At 34.2% G+C, this 20423-nt stretch overlaps 2 protein-coding genes and 1 long non-coding RNA gene across 3 annotated transcripts; 1 reads left to right on the top strand and 2 right to left on the bottom strand.

The window, feature by feature from the left end:
- The first annotated feature begins 366 nt into the window (after positions 1-366).
- Positions 367-5615, top strand: LOC141483987 (uncharacterized). Its single transcript, XM_074179126.1, has 2 exons — positions 367-1097; positions 1151-5615. Exon 2 carries the CDS (start codon positions 1764-1766, stop codon positions 2766-2768), a length of 1005 nt encoding a protein of 334 aa, XP_074035227.1. The 5' UTR covers positions 367-1097; positions 1151-1763; the 3' UTR covers positions 2769-5615.
- On the bottom strand, positions 2986-4049 carry LOC141483995 (matrilysin-like). Its single transcript, XM_074179131.1, has one exon. The coding sequence runs from the start codon at positions 4047-4049 to the stop codon at positions 3117-3119; it is 933 nt and encodes a 310-aa protein (XP_074035232.1). The 3' UTR covers positions 2986-3116.
- A 10000-nt stretch (positions 5616-15615) lies between the features above and the next one.
- Positions 15616-16398, bottom strand: LOC141483947 (uncharacterized). The gene is made up of 2 exons (XR_012466382.1): positions 16089-16398; positions 15616-16030 (listed from the first exon to the last, which is right to left on the bottom strand). It is a non-coding gene; the product is annotated as an uncharacterized lncRNA (long non-coding RNA).
- Between the last annotated feature and the right edge of the window lie 4025 nt (positions 16399-20423).

Raw genomic sequence — 20423 nt, 5'->3', positions numbered from 1 at the left:
TCTGTATTATTATCAGTATCAGTTAAACAAACAGGTAAAGTAGGTATAAAGATACCAGAATAGAGATTATACGGGGATCATTCAAAAAATATACTTGGAAGAATATTCACTGAATATTCTCCATTCATATCCCCAGTACGTTTCTGGAATATTCTGTGAATATTCCATGAATATTTGCTGTGTAATATTCTAAGATAATTATTCATTCACATTTCAAGATATCCCTGGAATATTTTGATTATTCTATGAATATTCCTGAAATATTACATTAGAATATTCTATGAATATTTCCCCTTTCATAATCCAAGTATATCCGTGGAATATATAGAATATTCAATGAATATTCCTGAAATATTTCTGAGAAATATTCTGAGTTTTTCCCCCTTTGCACATTCGTGAAATATTCCACAAAAGACGTATATATTGCCGGCATATTCATGGGCTATTGCAATATCTCTAAAAGAATGTCCTGGGAATATTCAGGGAATATCTAGTGCTGTCTGGGATCGTGCTTATAAACGTGTGACTGCTTGTTTGTTTAATTATAATTTCGCGGTGTTTTACCAAAATGAACCGAACACAAAGGATAATGCAACTTTGTTCTAATATAACAGAAGATGGTAAGTGTGCTAATATTTTTGTCTGAACTTTAAATATTCCTAACCTAACTTTTTTCCTAGATAATGTTGTTATTGAAAAAAGGAATACCTGTGGTGATGCTCAACCTCAACCTGGTAAGTTAATGGAACATAATGAAACTCGTACCCGTATCTGAATTTAGTTAATAATTTTTATCTCTCAATTGAATAAAAAAAACGCCAACACGTGTGGTATAAAAATTAGTATTATTTTTCTTCTTGGACGCGGTAGCGGGGAACAAGCTTATTCAGAAACAGCTGATTATGCTCGAGATTATAATTCTACCGATGAAGACCCATTTGAAGCGGGTTCTTCAGACGAGTATCTTCCTTCAAGTGAAGGTGACGAAAGCGATGTTGACTCGGATCTTGATGATCGTAATGTGGACATCACAGTACTGAATGGAGATGACAATATTGTCGTGGAAGTTGTGGAGGCAGACCTACCAGATCAAAGTGGTAATTTAAATAATACTTTTAAAACACTTGTAATTTAACCGTTCTTTTTGTAGATGAGGTGAAGAAAAAAAGAAAAAGAAATGTGTCCGGATGGAAAAAAAATCTAATAAACTGTAAACGGTTAAAAGGAGAAGAATACGTTGGGTTCAAAAACCAGATACATCCCAGTCGTCCCATGTTACCTTCTCCGTGTTTGGAAAAATCAAAACACAAGTGCTCTGGTCTTATAAGAGAAGAAGATAGAAAAACAATATACAACGAATTCAGATCATTTCAAAATATAGACGATCAGCGCCAGTTTGTTGTAACTCACGTTGAACAAAAACTCAAGAAAAGAACAACAAGAAATATTGAGAATTCCAGAAAACACTACACGAATCATTATTCGTTAACAGTAAATAACAACCGGGTATCTGTGTGCAGAATGTTTTTTATGGCGACTTTAAACGTTACTGACGCCTTTATTAGAAGCTGCTTAAAAAAAACTAATGCCAGTGGTGTTTTGGAAAAAGATAAACGTGGAAAACGCCCACCTCACAATAAGCTGGACGAAGCAGACGATTTATTTTTGCGAAACCATATTTTGTCATTTCCGGCTGTAAAGTCGCATTATTGTAGACAATCCTCTAAAAAAAATATTTGGATGCTACATTAATCATTTCGATTATGAACCGTATGTACAAAAGTGTCTTCAAGGAATATAATTTGGGATTTTACAAGCCGAAAAAAGACCAATGCAAAAAATGTTTATCTTATTCCACCATGACAGAAGAAGAGAAGGCATTGAATAAAGAATGTCATGATAAACATATAAACAAAAAGAACGATGCTCGAAAATGTAGAGATGAGGACAAGAGCTTGGCTAAAGCAGACACTTCTATACTGGCGTTTAATTCAGATTTGGAAGCAGTCTTATACACACCAAAAGGATCAGCAGGTCAAATCTTTTACCTGAGAAAATTAGCTGTATATAACTTTACTGTCTATGATCTAGTAACACAAGACGTGGATTGCTACTTATGGGATGAAACTCAAGGAAAAAGAGGATCTAATGAAATAAGTACAATTATTTTTGATTATGTAATGGCTCATCCAAACATAACCGCAGTTCGGATGATGTCAGATGGTTGCGGAGGTCAACAAAAGAACAGTATAGTTATGGCTATGTGTTTGCAACTTTTGCTGAAACATCCCAAGTTGCAAATTATTGATCATAGATTTTTTGAGCCGGGACACACGGAAATGGAGTGCGATTCAATTCATTCAAAAATTGAAGTAAAATCAAAAAATGTTCCTGTCTATGTTCCTGAGGGTTGGGCTCAGCTTATTAGGGATTCACGTAGAAATCCAGCTCCGTACAAGGTCCATACAATGACTTTTGACGATTTCTATGATTATAAAACATTGTCAGAGAACATAATTGCAAAGAACAAATTTCCTATACAAACTATTTGTTGGCTGCACTATGACAAAAAATATCCTGACAAGATTTTTTACAAAACTAGTTTTGATCAAGAGGAGTTTACAGAAGTTGCAGTAAAGAAAACAAGGGGTCGCCCCAAATCTTTAAGTCTTGAAAGCTTACAAAGCAACTCTTCCAATTTCAGTACCAAAATTTGCAGATCTGCTAACGATGTGCAAGGACAATACCATAACAAAAGGATATCATGAATTTTACAATTCTCTAAAGACAAACAAGGATGTCCGTGATGCGCTGGCGGAACCAGATGAGGAACCAGAATGAATCTGTTATTGTTTTTGTCTTGCGTTCTTAATGTCAAAATAAATTAAAAAATTAATTACAACGTATATTTTTATTAATAGCCTTACCACACGAATAAAGAAAAATTAAAATTTTTCCAATTCTAAAACAACGAATGTGCATTTTTTTTTGAAAAATTCTTTGAGAAAAAAAATTTAGGCAAGGTACGAAAATAAGATATATTTGAGATATTTTTGGAAATTCTGGAGCTTTTGCCAAAAACATGAAATCAGGGATTTTCACATTGCAGAGGTTTTTTATTTCAGACTCAGGGTGTTGGATGTTTTCTTCGTTATTTGGGGAGTATTTGTCGCTGATGTTTTCTTCGTTATTTGGGGAGTATTTGTCGTTGAAGTTTTTTTACTTGAAGTAGAACGCTGAGTTGTTTTTACTGCAGTGGTATTACGTTGACCATATAAAGATGTAATGGCATATTCGTCATCTCTTCCTAATTGAATTGTTTTTTGTTGGTACCAAGGAAACATAATGGAAGTTTCTTGACTTCTATGCCCCAATCCAAGTACATGCCCAATTTCGTGAGTTAGGGTCATGAGAAAATTCGTACCTCCGTTTCCATCAACATCCCACGATTCGTCCTTGTCTAAATGAATTTCTGAACATGCATCATTTGAAGGTGGGTAAGCATGAGCTAAAATTCTCCCGGGACCATCAAATTCAGATTGACACATTCCATTACCCATGCAGTCTCGGCGGAATGAATGTCTTCTTTTTACCACTGATATAGTTATATCAGGTTTTTCGGTATTCGTCAAACGAACATACTTGAATTTTAAATTAGAAATATCCTCCCATAAACTGAAAGCTTTTTCAGCATCAAACAACATTTTGGCAGATGCTCGAGGAAAAGACCATTTGATATATGTTTTGTTCCATTTACCTTGAATCGTGAAAGCATTTTCAGCGATTACATACCTCGGTCTTTGAATCAAACTCAGAGTATCTGAATTCAATGTACCATCTATGGGAAGATTATATTTCTCTTGAAAACTAATCATAGTCGATTCAAAATCTGTGAGAGAATTATTGTTTTCGACATAACCATATCGAAATAAATACTGCAACATTTCTTCTTTATTCGTCACATTTTCACAAGTAGTGAGGTACGGAAAAAATATGAGTGCCCACCACAACATTTTTAAACAATACTGAATTCCCAAGTCACTTTTCATTTTTATGTATGGTAGTTGTGAGTATATGTGGGTGAGATGGTAATGACGCCAGCATGTGGTTACAGAAAAAACATGAAGCACTTAGCCGCAACTTAGTTGAAACGTTTCGATATCTTTTGCTTTCGAAATTGTTGGAATCGAATCATAAAAAGGTCAATTCGGCTTTCACAAACGCATTATCTGTAAAAGATTCAAGTTTTGATTTGAACGATTACTCAAATGTATTGAGATCACAAAAATATGATATTTTGAGTAAATCATCAATTTCAGCCTGATAACGTCTCCATACAATACGATTTTTATAAATCAACCATTTTCATGGTTCAAAATGAAAAAATTTGCTGTTTTTACGCACACACACATAAACACAGCTTTCTAACGAATTGGTTGCATATTTCGAATACATCAACAATCATCTATTCTAATGAAAAAAAGCTCAGTTGACAAAGTAATAAAGTGTTCCATTAGTAAAAAAAAGTAACATGTGGTAACCTTAGATTTTATATACCTTCTATCCTTCGAATTTTCATTTTTAAAATCTTGATGAAAGATTTTTATTTAATAATGCTACTTTTTCACTAATATCATGCGTATTTTAACATTGTATTCTTTTTTATTGCAGATTATGGCAAGGGCAAGAAGAATACGTTCCACCGGAGTCTACCTTGTCACCTCGCAAACCACAAGAGGAGACTAAATCATCTGTCGGTAACAAATAAGACAGATGGATATCCGCGGCTAAGCTAAACAGTGGAGACGGGAGTGGGTTAAACAACTTAGCAATTTTCAAATAGATCTTAATGGGCGCCAGGTAAATTTAATCCTCCAGATACCCTAAGTAACTCACAATATCAATAACTTACCAATTAATATTGGAAATAAAAGATAAAGATCCCCAATATGATTTATTCAGTAATCCTAACTTACATGGATTAACCAACAACGCTTCTAAGACAACAATGCAATATTCACACTACTACGCGATGTTCAAATGTCAATACACGAGCGCGGTGTATATAACCACGAATTCAATCAGCCATAAATTACGGTAGTAACGACGCTCAAAAAAAACTACAATACGTCGAGTAAAACTACCACGAAAATTGAGTAGGTGAAATCGTAAATACTAGTATCGGATGGTAAGACAAACTCGTTTGCGTCGCGTGAGCTCAGGCGTAGGCGCATCGGTGTCAATCAGCAATCGTGAAAGGAAGAAAATACCTCAATTTCCGTTTCACAAATGCATCACTATATCAATCAGGTATAAGTAACAAACACTATATCAAACAGGTATCAATAAACATAAGGGCAAACAATTATTTAAATATCTCAGTATAGCACGAATTTTCAAATAAATCAATTATAACTTGCGTGCTCCTTTTGGGCCACCCGGTATATGGTGTTAGGCTACCCCGTAGTTCGACGGAGATGGATCACCCTGTAGCACCGGTGGATCACCCTGTAGTACGGCGGGGATGGATCACCCTGTAGCACCACCAAGATAGATCACCCTGTAGGGCACGACAAGCTGGACCAGTAATGGATCACCAAATAAGATCCAGAAAGGTAAAGAAACTTAAGAAGAAGAAAAAAAAGAAAGGAGAAGAAAAAAAAAAGGAAAGGAGAAGAAAAAAAAACCCTACGGAAGAAAATTCTCAATCAGAATCAGATAAAAACAAGGTGAGATTCAACCCCCATTCAATAGGGACTATTTGACTAATCAATACCCCTGGTATATTGGGTGCCCTGTATAACCATATAACCCGTTAAAAAAATCAAGAAAATTGAATGAGTGTTGAAACCTCTCTTCAATACTAATATTCAGTTGAGATATAACGATGGAATCAGAAATTACTAAAATCATTTAAAACACATTTAATGGTAAAATTCTTACCCTGGCCAAGGGGTTTTCTATACATTTCTTCGTGTGCGGTGTTCTGCACGGAAGTCCTACTGGGACTTGATGAGTGACTGAGGGCCTTCTGTTTCTTATGAATCTAGAGACGAGAAACGAAGGTTGTAGAATTGAAGAGGTGATATCATAGCTAAGACCACATGAGAGATGCGACAGTGATTCAGACATACCTAATTTCGGAAATCCTTCCACCTGGCACGAGTTCGGTAACCACCACAAATCCTTAAAAGAGCTTAAGTTTCAGACTGCAAATATCCACACCAAAATGACCAATCAGTCTTCCACTATACAATCCTGACTTGTAGAAATAATCCCCGTGAAGGATGGCACAAATACAACCAAATATATCCTACAATCAGTCTGATGGTACGCTTTGAACTCCGAACCAAGCTCATCGAAGGCTAACTTCCGAATACTCCGAGACTGCCACATCTGACAGCTAACCAGTTGTTGCCACAGTGCGTCCAATCTACACTACAAGCACCAAGGGGGCGCTGTGCACAACACCATAAATCTATCAATTCCTCCACAGCCACTTGAGACATCATCAACAAGTCCATGACCCATCAAAACTCCTTCTTAAAGCAATGCAACCCTAAAACAACCCTTGACAACTTGAGTAGCCGATCAATCCCTCACCCGTGAACAACTGTAGAACTAGTTCGGTGTAAGTCGACGGAACGACACTACGAAAGTTCGGCAGATGTCAACCAACAGCTGTCTCTTAACCTTGTATATTATAATGTTTACAAAAGTATTCACTCCAACCTATTTTCAACTATTTACCAATCCTTATTTATGCGATGGAATAGAAACATATAAGGTAAGTCGTCACATCTTCCCCATTCAGTACGAATATTTGAACATTCATCTTATGCAGAATATTTACCGAAAATAACAAACAGTATTCAGAAACCAGAGCTAACTAGTATTGTTTTTCAGGCGATATGACTCTAATATGTAGTAATCCTTCTGGAAGTGATGAATAACAATCTATGCAAGAAATATTCTCGGAAAGGTATAGGGAATAAGGCAGACAACGGCTAAAAAAATGATAGGTGAAGAAAACTGAAAAACAAACAATAACAACTATTTCAACCTAGCGAGGAATTTCGGATCTCCAACGTCGATTGGCAATAGGAGAATGCGTAAGTACTGGTCAAAGCAGTTAGTCAGGGAGCATACATATATTCTTGTACATTTCAGGTATGGTTTTCTATGGAACGGAAGATTCCCATTACTATGATGTTAAATGAATAAAATCTACTTGTAACTTAATTACATTTTTAATATCCTTTGAATAAAGATCTTAAAAGGTAAGGTAGTGTTTTGAAAGGTCACATAAGAGCAGTTTGATCTAGTGCTAAATTGAAACGTAACAACCTCTTCCCCCAAACCCAAGCCCACCTCTGACGGGAAACAAGAAACAGCTGAGCCGCCACCTCCTGCTGCCTCCCCGAACTTGAGTCAACCTCCAACAACTACCAACCCCCACAGTGAAGATAAAAATTAATAAAATATTTTAAATTCACTGTGTTTGTTTTTTATTTTATTTTCTTCTACTATCAAATACCAGTTTTGAGCAAAAATTAAATGATAACCTATCAAGATACTATCAAAATATCTACAACTCAATATTTAATTTTTCCAAGCCGTTTGATGAATTTGACCTATATTCCTAGCTCTATATCATGAAGCCTTCTTCTATCGATTTAAATTAGAATGGTTCGAAAAATTTCATTTTTTCCTATTTCGTCTGCAAAATAAATTACAAATGTCAAGAGATCATTATTTATTTTTTTCTTTATCGACATCCTACATGAATGTTTCTGCTATTTTTATCTACATCTAGTTGACTTCTCCTGATGATAGTAACTTGGTTAACAAAGACAAGTGTCCTTCTGACATGTTGGATCACACGTTAGGCACTCCTATTCAATATTAATTGACATACAAACATATTTCTTTATTTCGAATATATTTTATGTATTTGAGTTGTTTTTTATCAACCTTATACGAGCGTTTATAATATAGAAAGAACATTGCGATACAAGGTAAGTTTTCATTTTCAAATTTTTCAACAGAATTGTTTCTAATTTATAATATCAATAATAATATCACATTTATTATATCATCGTATTTTGAAACACCAAGTCACTCTGTATACGCGTATTATGCCTTGTTTTAGTCATTATCAGGTATTGTCACAAAAGTATTTTCAACGTAATGAATTTGACGTAAATTTCTTGCTCTATATCATAAAAACCTTTTTCTCTTAATAGCACGTCCAAAGAAATTCAAGTTCTGTTTCTACTACAAACAGTTCACTACCTTTCTGTTAGACGATATTCCTATTTTTTGAAAATATGTAGCATTTTTTGGAAGTAGTTGATGTGCATAAAATTTTGATTAGCGAAACATCCTAAATAACGATCTGATTTCCAATCAATTTCCAGACGAAACCTATAAAAAGACGTACTACTCGATATTTCAATTTTCCAAGTCGTCGAATGATGAAATACGATTTCACTACAAAAAATATGTTTATCAATCGATGGTTTAAATATAAAAGTAAATTATATTTCATTCAATCAGAAAAATCGGTTCTAGTTCATATCATAAACGGTTTTTGATCTTTCTGTCATGCGTTATTTGTTTGAGACGTATTTTGAAGCACTAAGCCACTCTGTATACGCGTATTATGCATTGTTTTGGTCACTATCAGGTATTGCCACAAAAGTATTTTCAACGTAATAAACACATAAATTCCTTGCTCTATATCATAAAAACCTTTTTCTCTTAATAGCACGTCCAAAGAAATTCAAGTTCTGTTTCTACTACAAACAGTATACTACCTTTCTGTTAGACGATATTCCTATTTTTTTAAAATATGTAGCGTTTTTTGAAAGCAGTTGATGTGCATAAAATTTTGATTAGCGAAACATCCTAAATAATGCTATGAAAGAAATGATTTCGATATTTCGAATACTAAATTTGCATAGTAATTTTGAGGTGAATTTTATTGGCTGATAGTCGGTATTTTCAAACGAAAATTGATTGGAACCGAAAAATCGGTTCTAGTTCATACCATACACGATTTTCGATCTTTCTGTCATGCGTTATTTGTTTGGAAAATGTGTGGCAAAAATAAAGTTTTTTCGAAACGATTGGAGTTCCTGAATTGACTGTTTCAACGCATTGGGATTTTGCGAAATATTTTATACGATAATCGAAACATAAATGTACGTTTTATCGCGCTAAATTTTTGACATTTTTTCGAAGCGATTTTCATGTCATTTCTGCATCATTTTTCGTGACGCATTACAATGCAAATCATATGTGTTTTTAGAAGAAATGAGACTTTAAAAAATGCATTTTTTATGCGATTCAAATGACAAAACTTTCTACTTTAACGCATCGAAATTTTGCAAAATTTTCAATGCGTTTTTCAAGACAAAACTGAACATTTTATCGCATTATATCCTCCTAGATCCTCGTTACCACATTTCTTTCTCAAACGACCCCCCTATATGAATTTTTCTGTTATGTTTACCTTTATTTGGTTAACTCCTCCTGATGATGCTAACTTGGTTGATGAAAATGTGGCTTAGTGCCCTTCTGACCGCAATCTTTGTTTTTTTTCTGTCGATAAATTCTACATTTCTTCTCCTTTCATTTAGCGTGCTGTGCGTGATGATCCGAATATATAATATTGCATCATATATAACTCTTACACACGTCACATCTACCTTGAGTTGGGTATTCCACAAAGTTCCGCTACGAGGTCTTAAAATGACTAAACTTAAGCTCCATGAGGAGAAACATTGGATTTTGAGCCAGAAACGACGTTTTTTTTTATTAAATGGCGTAATTCGAGACATCCTGTACACATTAAAGAATCGCATGCTAAAACGATAGAGCCCCGTTAAACTGTAATGTTTTTTCTTGAATGAGACATCCCGTACATATTGAAGAATCGCACGTCAAAACGATAGAGCCCCGTTAAACTGTCCTGTTCTTCAAATGACGTATTTTGGGGACATTCTGTACACATCGAAGAATCGCATGCTAAAACGATAGAGCCTTGTTAAATTGTCATGCTTTTTCTTGAATGAGACATCCTGTACATATTGAAGAACCGCACGTCAAAACGATAGAACCCCGTTGAACCATCATGTTTCTTATGATATATTTTGAGACACCCTGTACACTTTTGAAAATCACACGTGAAAGCGATAGAGCCCCGTTAAACTGTCATGGTTTTTTTAAACAATGAAACATCCTGTACATGCATTGAAGAATCGCACGTCAAAACGATAGAGCCCCGTTAAAATGTCATGTTTTTTAATGACGCATTTTGACACACCCTGTACACAATGACGTCATGTTTTTTTTTTCTCTTCAATCCAATTTTTCATTCATTATTATTATTATATCATTATTTTCCACGCTGACGTATTTGAAACACCCTGTGCATGTTTTTTTTTTCTAAACGATGAGACACCCTGTATGGCAGTCATGTTTTTTTCTTTAATCCGATTTTTTGTTCATTATTAATATTATACCGTTATTCTCCACGCTGACGTATTTGAGACACCCTGTACACATTGACGTCATGTTTTTTTCTTCAATCCGATTTTTCGTTCATTAATAATAATATACCGTTATTTTCCACGCTGACGTATTTGAGACACCTCGTACATGTTTTTTTTTTTCTCAAACGATGAGACACCCTGTACACATTGAAGAATCACACGCCAAAACGATAGAGCCTCGTTAAACTGTCATGTTTTTAATGACGCATTTTGAGACACCCTGTACACATTGACGTCATGTTATTTTCTTTAATCCGATTTTTTTGTTAATTATTATTATTATATCATTATTTTCCACGCTTTTTTTTCTCAAACGTCGATGGCATATTTCAACTATTTCACTTCATCATCATTATTATTATTACTTCACGGTAGGAATGTTTTTTTCTTTAATGTTGCACACCCTGTATGTAGGAATGTTTTTTTCTTTAATGTCGCACACCCTGTATATCCCCACGGATTTTTTTTCAAACGTCGATGGCATATTTCGATTATTAAATTTAATCATCATTATTATTTCACAATAGGAATGTTTTTTTCTTTAATGTTGCACACCCTGTATATCCCCACGGATTTTTTTCTCAAACGTCAATGACATATTTCAATTATTAAATCTAATCATCATTATTATTATACCACTTTACCGATCGAATATTTTTGTTTTTGCCGAGCGCTCCTACTGATAAACTCGAAGTCAACAACATCGCGACGAAGCCGCCGAGTGACCTTGAGCACTTCCGATTTGGATGTATCATTGTACATTTCAGCACTTCCGAGCTGGATGTCTCATTATAGATTTGAGCACTTCCGATTTGGTTCAATCATTATAGATCTACTGCCAATTAATTCTGCTTGACATGAAATATTAAATTGGTCACACATTCACGTTTCAAAATAAAAAAGTTTTATAACCAATTGAATTAAAAATAGTTTGGCCAATATTTTCATCAAGTTTTATTTTGAAATAATTAAAATATTTCACCATGATATAAATATGTCAAAACAGGGTCATTATAAAAATTAAACAGTTCTCTGGTTTCTAGGAATCACACGTTAAAAGGTAAGACCTCGTTAGTCCTTAGCTCGCACAAGTTTCTTAACTTCTGAGAGTTGTCGTTCGTATGGGGGCGGCAGCTGATTAACGGAAAAACAGATTTTAAACAGATTTTAAACAGATTTAAACAGATTTTAGCAGCCCACAAATCTTCCATTATTTTATCTCTTTTCACTTCCCCCAACAAATTTTGCAGCCTGTCATCATCACAATCTTCTGCAGGGAAGGGGTTCTTCAAAATATTCTACACCATCCCACTGATTGTGATTGATAATGCAGAAATTATGTATAACACAAGCAGCTATGAAAATTTCAATGGCTTCAGTGACTGAATAAGTATTTATGTATTTGAGTCTGGCCCATCTTCCCTCCAAAAATGCAAAGGCGTTTTCTATGCTGACTCTGGCTGATGATAAACAATAATTAAAATACTTCTGCTTGGCACTTAAATTTGTTCCCTTGAATGGAACCATCAGCCATACTCTTAAAGGGTATGCGCTGTCTCCTATGATGTCTCCTTTTTTCTGTAGTGATGTTGGATACACATATGTGAACATGGCGGACGTGTCGGTAGTTACCTGTAAATATTGCTCGAATAAAGTGAAAAACGGTATAAAATGCAACGAGTGCAACTCGGTAGCTCATCCAAGTTGTGCAAAAAGACTCAAAAATGTTATATTCAGGAGCGATGGCATGATTTGCTGCCAAAATAACGTGAACGACGTACATAACCTCAACGAAGAAGGAAGTTTAGAATTGTCTTTTAGCGAAGAGCAAATAAGTTTCGATGAAGAACCACTGAAGAAAGAAATAATGTACCTAAAAACAATATTGAAACATAAAAACCAAATTATTCGAGGACTAAATGAAAAAATTCAGTTCCTCCAAGAGAAAATTTATCAAATACTCCCTCCACTGGAAAATAGCCCAAAAAATGAATCAAGCTTGAATACCACAAATAGACCCTTGAAGACAAACGATATTCCCAAAGTTCAAAGCGAGAGACAAGAAATTGAAAATTCCTACGCTAAAGTGGTAGTGGCTAATGACCCGCCGGTGCAGGTCACTGCATCCACCTCAACCCATAAAAATCAGGAAAAATATGTCTCAGCATCACAAGTAAATACAGCAATATTACAAGCAACTCAAATGAAAACGATAAGAAACCTGCAACAGTTAGGGTCAAACCATATAAAAGAACCGAACAACACGGACGAGGAAGGCTGGGAAAAAGTGAGAGTGCAACAGAGGAGAAAGCGTCGTTTCCTAGTGGGACTAAGCGACCAATTCTTCGAGGTTCAAACTGTTCCCAAGTTTGTATCACTACACGTAACAAGATTGAAACCAGAAACAAAACCAGAAGACTTAGAGAGAATATTAGAACCAAATCTTCCCGGGGTGAAATGCGAAGTGCATCAATCCAAGAGACCAGAAATATATGTCTCCATGAAGGTTACTTTAAATAAAGAACACTCAAAAAACGCATGGAAGAAGGAAATATGGCCAAATGGAGCGGTAGTGTCACATTTTTTAGCCAGGAAGAGGATGCCTGCAAACATAATGGATCCTATAACACAGACGCAACCCAAGTAAAACCCCCGTCAACTACAACCCTCTTACATCAGAACATTACTTTGAGAGATGAAAACAACGAAAGTTCGGTATCTATTCTACTTGCTAATGTTCAGTCACTCAGAAACAAAAAACTGCTTTTGGAATCGATATTATTAGAAGACTTTGAATACGACATAGTTTGTTTAGATGAACATCACCTAACAAGGCAAGAGGTCGAAAGTTTTGCAATTGAAAATTATGACGTTTGTTCGTTTTATGCTAGATGTAACTTCGAAAGGGGTGGGGTAATGATTCTCTGTAAAGAAGGAATGAAGTACAAAAACAGGACTGACCTTCAAAATCTATCGGTGGAAATACACTGTGAGTTAACGGCTATCCAGCTGGTTGATTTTCAGCTCTTAATAATCACAATATATCGTAGCCCAAACGGAGATTTTGAAATCTTCCTAAAAAACTTCAACTTATTATTGGAAAAAATATTTAACTTCAAAAAAGTAATCATAAACGGAGACTTTAATGTACATTTTAATGATTAAAAAAACCCTAAGACTAAAAAATTCACACAATTGATAAATTCTTTTAACTTTCATGAAAAAATCCACCATAAAACGAGAAATGAAAATACCCTTGATAATTTTCTCTTGAACTTTGAGACGGATGCACTCACGAGAGTATGGGATCCGGGCCGACCATAATATCGTAAATATGAAATTAATGCTAAGCAGTGATAATGGACGTAATAGCAACAAAATATATTACAGATCCTACAGAAATGAAATAAAAAATCTAAAAAAAGAATATCAAAAAGAATACAAACAAAAACTGAATATTACAAAAAGAGAGTTTAATAACAGGAAAATAAAGGATTCGAATAATATTAATAAAACGTGTTGGGATATAATAAATGAAGAGAGGGGCAAAACAAAAAAACAGACAGAAATCAAACTAAACGAAAATGAGATAAATGACTTCTTCATTAACAAAGCAGACGATATATATCACAGTATAGTACAAACCCAATCACATGTAACCTCTCCATTGCCAGGAAATTTTTGCTGTTTCCCAAACTTTAAATTTAGGGAAGTAACCTTTAATGAAACTAGAAATATAATAAATAAAATGAAAAATAAAACTAGTGCTGACCATTATGAACTAAATATCTTTTTAATAAAAATAATCAAAAATATCATAATCTCACCCTTAACAAAGTTGATAAACGAAGCAATAAAATCAGGAATTTTTCCTGATTGCCTTAAAATTACTAAAGTGATCCCAATACCGAAAGAAAAAAATGCCGAAGAATTATGTAAACTGAGACCCATCTCAATACTTCCCGTAATCGGCGAAATATTTGAAGCAGCTCTGAAATTGCAGTTAGTAGAACACCTTGAGGTACATAACATCATTCCAGATTACCAATACGGTTTCCGGAACGGAAAATCAACCACGGACGCTATAATGCAACTGGTAGATAAAATCGTCGTAGGATTTCAGAAATGTGTCCACACAGGAACAGTGTTCTGCGATCTTCAGGCGGCATTCGATTGTGTGTCACATGAAATTCTGCTTAAAAAATTGGAGAGGTTCAAATTTGAGGAAAACTCAATTAACCTTGTTAGATCATACCTATCGGAACATAGACAATACGTTTTTTTGAATAATAAGGCATCTGATACCAAAGAAATAAAAAAGGAGTCTACCAAGGTTCGGTTTTGGGACCAGTTCTATACTTGATTTATGTGATTGATTTCAAAACTGAAGATGACTCTGAGATTACGCAATTTGCTGACGACACGTCATTAACGCTCCAAAACACAAATTACGAGGCTATAGTTAAAGAAATGAAAGTAGCAGAATCAAATGCTAATAGATGGCTGACAAACACTAAATTAAAATTGAATACAAATAAAACGCAACATTACTTTTTTACACACAAACAACTGCCTATAGACCAAAATGAATCGATTAAATTTCTTGGATTCCAAATGGATCCAAAGCTCTCTTGGGAAAAACATGTAGATTTTATTTGCCAAAAATTGGCAACGAGCATTTATATTATAAGAAGTTTAATGGGCATCTCATCTATTGAAACCATTATCACTGCTTATCATTCACTTTTTATGTCCCATGTATCTTATGGTCTAGTACTCTGGGGGCACTCGCCTCATGCAAAAAGAGTGTTTGGACTGCAAAGAAAAGTTTTGCGAGTTATCTTCAAACTGGGATATCAAGAAGACGTTAAAACAACATTTATTAATAATAAATTATTTACATTACCTTCTCTTTACGTCTATTCATGTATAAATTATGTAAAAAAAAACCTCACTTATACCTGAATCAAAACGATTTTCATTCACATAACACCAGACAAGCACAACAGATTAAAATTGAATTTACAAGACTAAATCACTGCCGTTTTTCGAAAAATTATTATGGTCCTATTTTATTTAACAAACTACCAGAAGATATAAAAAACTTAAATACAGCCTCGTTTACAAATTATATGAAGAATATCTGCCTGGAAAACGCTTTTTATAGTATCGACGAATTTTTATCATTTGACTTCAACACCAACTAATATTTTGAATTTACAATATACGTAGACAGTGATATTTATATTGAAATTATTCACATCTCATTTCCTTATTTGTTTATTTTTTATTTATTCATTTAGTGTTTTTATGATATTCTTATGGTATATGATATTTGACAAAACCTTATAATACTATTGTATTTTTTCATGGCGAAGAAAAGATATATAGTCTCTGTGATTTTCTGTTGGAAAATACTTATATTTTTCATGTTGTTCGATTTCCCTGTACAATGATGCATAAGAAAAAACCTAAAAAAAATATATTCAAGAATTTCAATCTCAACGAATCACTAGCAGTTTAATTTACTCTTGCATCATGTGCAGATCCTGGGAATCCTACAAAAACATATGTAAATAATTTTTCAGGTGTACATATAGCTGTTACATTAATCGAATGGTGTTGAAATCTATCAATGTAACAGTCTTGCTGTAATACTGGTATTTTCAAATTTATATGAGTACCATCAATGGCTCTAAAAACTCCTAAAACAATGAAAACATTCTTTATATAAAATATTAAAGTGATTATTAGTGTATGAGGCAAAATTCTAGGTAATTGTACAACAAACACTAACCTGGAAATGATGGAAATCCACTCTGAATATGAGTTTGATCAATATCCGTTTGTGGCCACTTTATATATTTTAGTCTACATGTAATATATAAGAAGGCATTAACAATTCCCATGACACTGGACTGCACAATACCAAATCTATCTGCAATCGATATGAGGGGGTCTTGATGGGCAATATACCACAAAAATATTAATAAGCTTTTCTCTGGAGCACATGGGAAATTTCCACCTCTATACTTTTTTTTTTAAAACAATGTTGATCATTGTGCAACACAACAGCTATTAACTGCGCAAAAGTGTTTCTATTCATTCTGAAAAGCTGAGAAAACACCGTTTCATTATATTTGTCTAACCAGTCCATATGATTCACCCTAGGGTGAAAATAATCATCCGAAACTCGTAGCCTAATTGAACTCTGCAACGTTACTTGTGATGACACAAGTACGAGCAGGCTAGTATCAAACAAATCGTCAATTATCGATAAAACTGATGGAAACATTTTTAGCCACTCTACTTAATTTTAACTGAAAGAAAGGAACTGCAAAAATGGAACTCCTTGCTTTTTTATTAAGGTTATGTTTATTTGTTTTGTTGTGAAGTAAATTTATACGGTTAACCGGTTGATTTTCGCGAGAGATCCTTGTCCGATAACAACCTTGAAAATTTCCTTGGTGGGGGTATAACCGCTCTGTAAACGATTTCAGTACAACTGGATCTCGCGAAAAAATACTTTTAGTCAGCAACTTGTCGTATTCATAAATTTTGCTTACAAAATTGAAAAATTGAATATGGATAATTAGCTTTCTTGAGTGGTTAACGTTTCGAAAAACAGTTATTTTGCGTTCTCGAAACCTTTTTCGCTATTCAAATCTCACCTCAAAATTCATATATTTCTCAATTTCTTTTGACAAAAGTCAGCTAAATATTAATATTCATTTTTTCCATTTTGTATGCAAAATTTATGAATACGATAAGTTACTGACAAATTGGACCTTTCCAATATTATATTATGTAATAACTGTTCGGGGTGAACTTTTCAGTTTGCCTTTATTACACTTCAGCAGATTCTCTATTGATTTTTTTTCAGATTGTGGAAGGTTACATACCTAATAAAAATCAGTATGTTTGTACATAGACAAGCACATGAGGCATGAGTCGGTCTAGGTCATTCACCCCACGTGACGTCATAATGGTGGGCGGAGGCTTAGAACCGGCTCAAATCACCTACTATCCCCGTATATAACTTATAATATCAAATTGATGATGAAAACCCGTGATAGAGCTCATGCCAAATATCAGCAGCAGCTAAACAGTACACTCTTTCATTCTACAAAAATAATAAATTGAACGCTCCTATGAACTGTTCCCTCTCCGATATGTGTGATGATGATATTTTGACTGCTATCAAATGCTATCAAAGAAATAAAATGTAATGCTTTAGGTATTGACAATATAAATATCAAGATGATTTCTTTAGTGATACCACACTGTATTGATGAAGTTAAACATATTTTCAACGAGTCCTTCAGACAGGGTATTTTTCCAGATGTTTGGAAGGTTGCTAATATAATTCCAATTCCGAAAAAGAATGCACCTACCACGTTCAGTGACCTACGCCCTATCAGCATTCTGCCCTCATTCTCTAAAATATTCGAGAAAAATGGTTTCCATCGAATAAGAGCTTTTCTTGAAGAAAATCGAATACTCCCGTACGAGCAGTATGGGTTCCGCAAAAAACACGGAACACACACTGCCCTCTTGAAAGTAATCGACGATCTTGCGAGATTCAATGATCAATCAAAAGTCACCAGCTTGATCAAAGTAAAGCTTTCGATTCAGTTAATTTCGATTTACTTATCAGCAAGCTCAAGTTCATAGGATTCGATGACATTTCTCCTGAATGATTACTCATGGTCATCCCTAAAAGAAACAATCTCAGGTGTACCGCAGGGAATTATTTTGGGACCCTTGATGTTTTAAGTGTTTATTTTTGATTACCACACTTTCTTATCACATTGTCAGGTACATCTATACGCAAATGATATACAGTTATATTTGTCTTCTCATAACACCGATACAGAAAGTTGCGTGACCAATATAAACACAGATTTGCACAAAACATTCTTATACTCGGAGAATCATGACTGAAAATCAATCCAAATAAAACTTTGGCCTTATGCATAGGGTCTCAAAGGCAAATAGTAGAATCTCAGTTTAACTCAGGCTCACTCTAGATAACGCAGACTTTGTCTTTCCATGAACATGTGACAAACATTTACAAAGTCTCATTCTTCAAACTATATCGCTATATAAATTCAAGTATCAGTTATCAGAAGTAATGAAACTCAGGTTAGTTAAAAGTCTTATTTATCCCCATATCGAGTATTGTTTTTCGGTGTCTTACAACTTTTTGTCGCAATATAAAAAGCAGAAGTTACAACGTATATAAAATGCTTGCATGCGATTCGTATGTTGTATACCATATGGTGAACATGTCACACCATTTTTGTTAAAGATAAAGGAGCTGAATGTGAGGTACAAAGTCTAATATTTGATAAAATGTTTTTTGTTTGAGTTGCTTCAAACTAAAACACCTAGTTATTTATATAGTTTATTAAGCAGGCATTCTGATTTACATATGGTCAATTTGAGAGAATTTACTCATTCAACATACCTATGCACCGTACTTCCAAATTTCAAGGATGTTTTTCTCATATAGCCCCTTATTATCTGAATGAAATTTTACCGCTTTTGAATCATAATGTTCATCAATTCAAGAAAGAAGGTTTTTCTTATATAGCCCTCCTTATCTGAATGGAATTTCACACCTTTTAAATCATTATATTCATCAATTTGAGAAAGTAATAAAATCACAGATGCTTACTGGTCAGTGCTAATTTTAAACATTGAGAATTCAATGTACGGTAGTGCAATGAAATTGTTAAATTGACCAAAATAATGTTAAGAATATCAAGAGTTATTAGCAACTATATGATCTTTTATTTTTTCCCTTCTCTATCATTGTTATGATAAATAAGTATTTTTATAATTATTTTCTTACACTCACTGTATAATTTTTGGAAAGGGTGGAAGATAGCCTTTGGCTAACCCTCTTCCTTTTATGCATAAATGAATTTTTTATGCATAATAAACGATATTATTATTATAATTATAATAAAGGGGTTACTTCTGATATGGGAAATATGCAAATCGGGTATGAAATATATGAAATCCCGGGTAGATTTGATTCCCAATATATCAATACATGCTCTTATGGTTTATCGTTTGATTTTGACATTTTTTCATGTAAAAATTCATGATTCCTTAGAAAAAATAAAAGGCGAAAACAAATAAGATATTCACAGACAGTAGTAACGAGTGATGAAAAATTTAAACTCAACCGACAAAATGAAGTAGTAAGGCAAACTTTTGGTTTTTCGAAACGGGATAGTTTTGAAATTGAACGGTTCAAAAATATCTGACAAATCATTTCACATTTTTCTGGAACATATTATGAGCCGTCATGGGACACCTGGTAGATGTGAAACATCAATGATGATATTTTGTGACCCCTTATGTACTTGAATATTTTTAAAAAATATGTAATCAAAATATACATGAAAAAATTTAAATGTGACCATATTTGTAAGTTTGAGACGAGTCCAAACTATAGGGCAACGAGTCAAGGGTCTTCTGCACGAAACTCATACCAAGTTTTTCAAGCAAGTGTTTCAGTGCATTTATTTTCATAGGAATGAAATTAAAGTTAATTGATAGTTCATCAAAAAAATATAGCATGCTATGAAAATTGGGAAAAATGTTAATCTACCTAGGGAATTGGCCGCGGTGGTAGTGCGCTCAACTCACGATCGGAAGGTCGTGGGTTCGATTCCTGCCTCGACCAGATATTTTTCTCGAGATAATTTATCTGGTTGAAGTTGGGATGATTCTGCAACAGTGTTAGGAATCTCACATTAAAAGGTAAGACCTCATTAGTCCTTAGCTCGCACAAATTTCTCAACTTCTGAGAGTTGTCGTTCGTAAGGAGGCGACAGCTGATTAACAAAA

This window comes from Leptinotarsa decemlineata, unplaced genomic scaffold, assembly GCF_025532065.1.
Source record: "Leptinotarsa decemlineata unplaced genomic scaffold, Ldec_3_MD MMD2_P_RNA_scaffold_14, whole genome shotgun sequence".
Lineage (NCBI taxonomy): Eukaryota > Metazoa > Arthropoda > Insecta > Coleoptera > Chrysomelidae > Leptinotarsa > Leptinotarsa decemlineata.
Note: the sequence above shows the minus strand (reverse complement) of the source record. Positions and strands in the feature narration are given on the sequence as shown.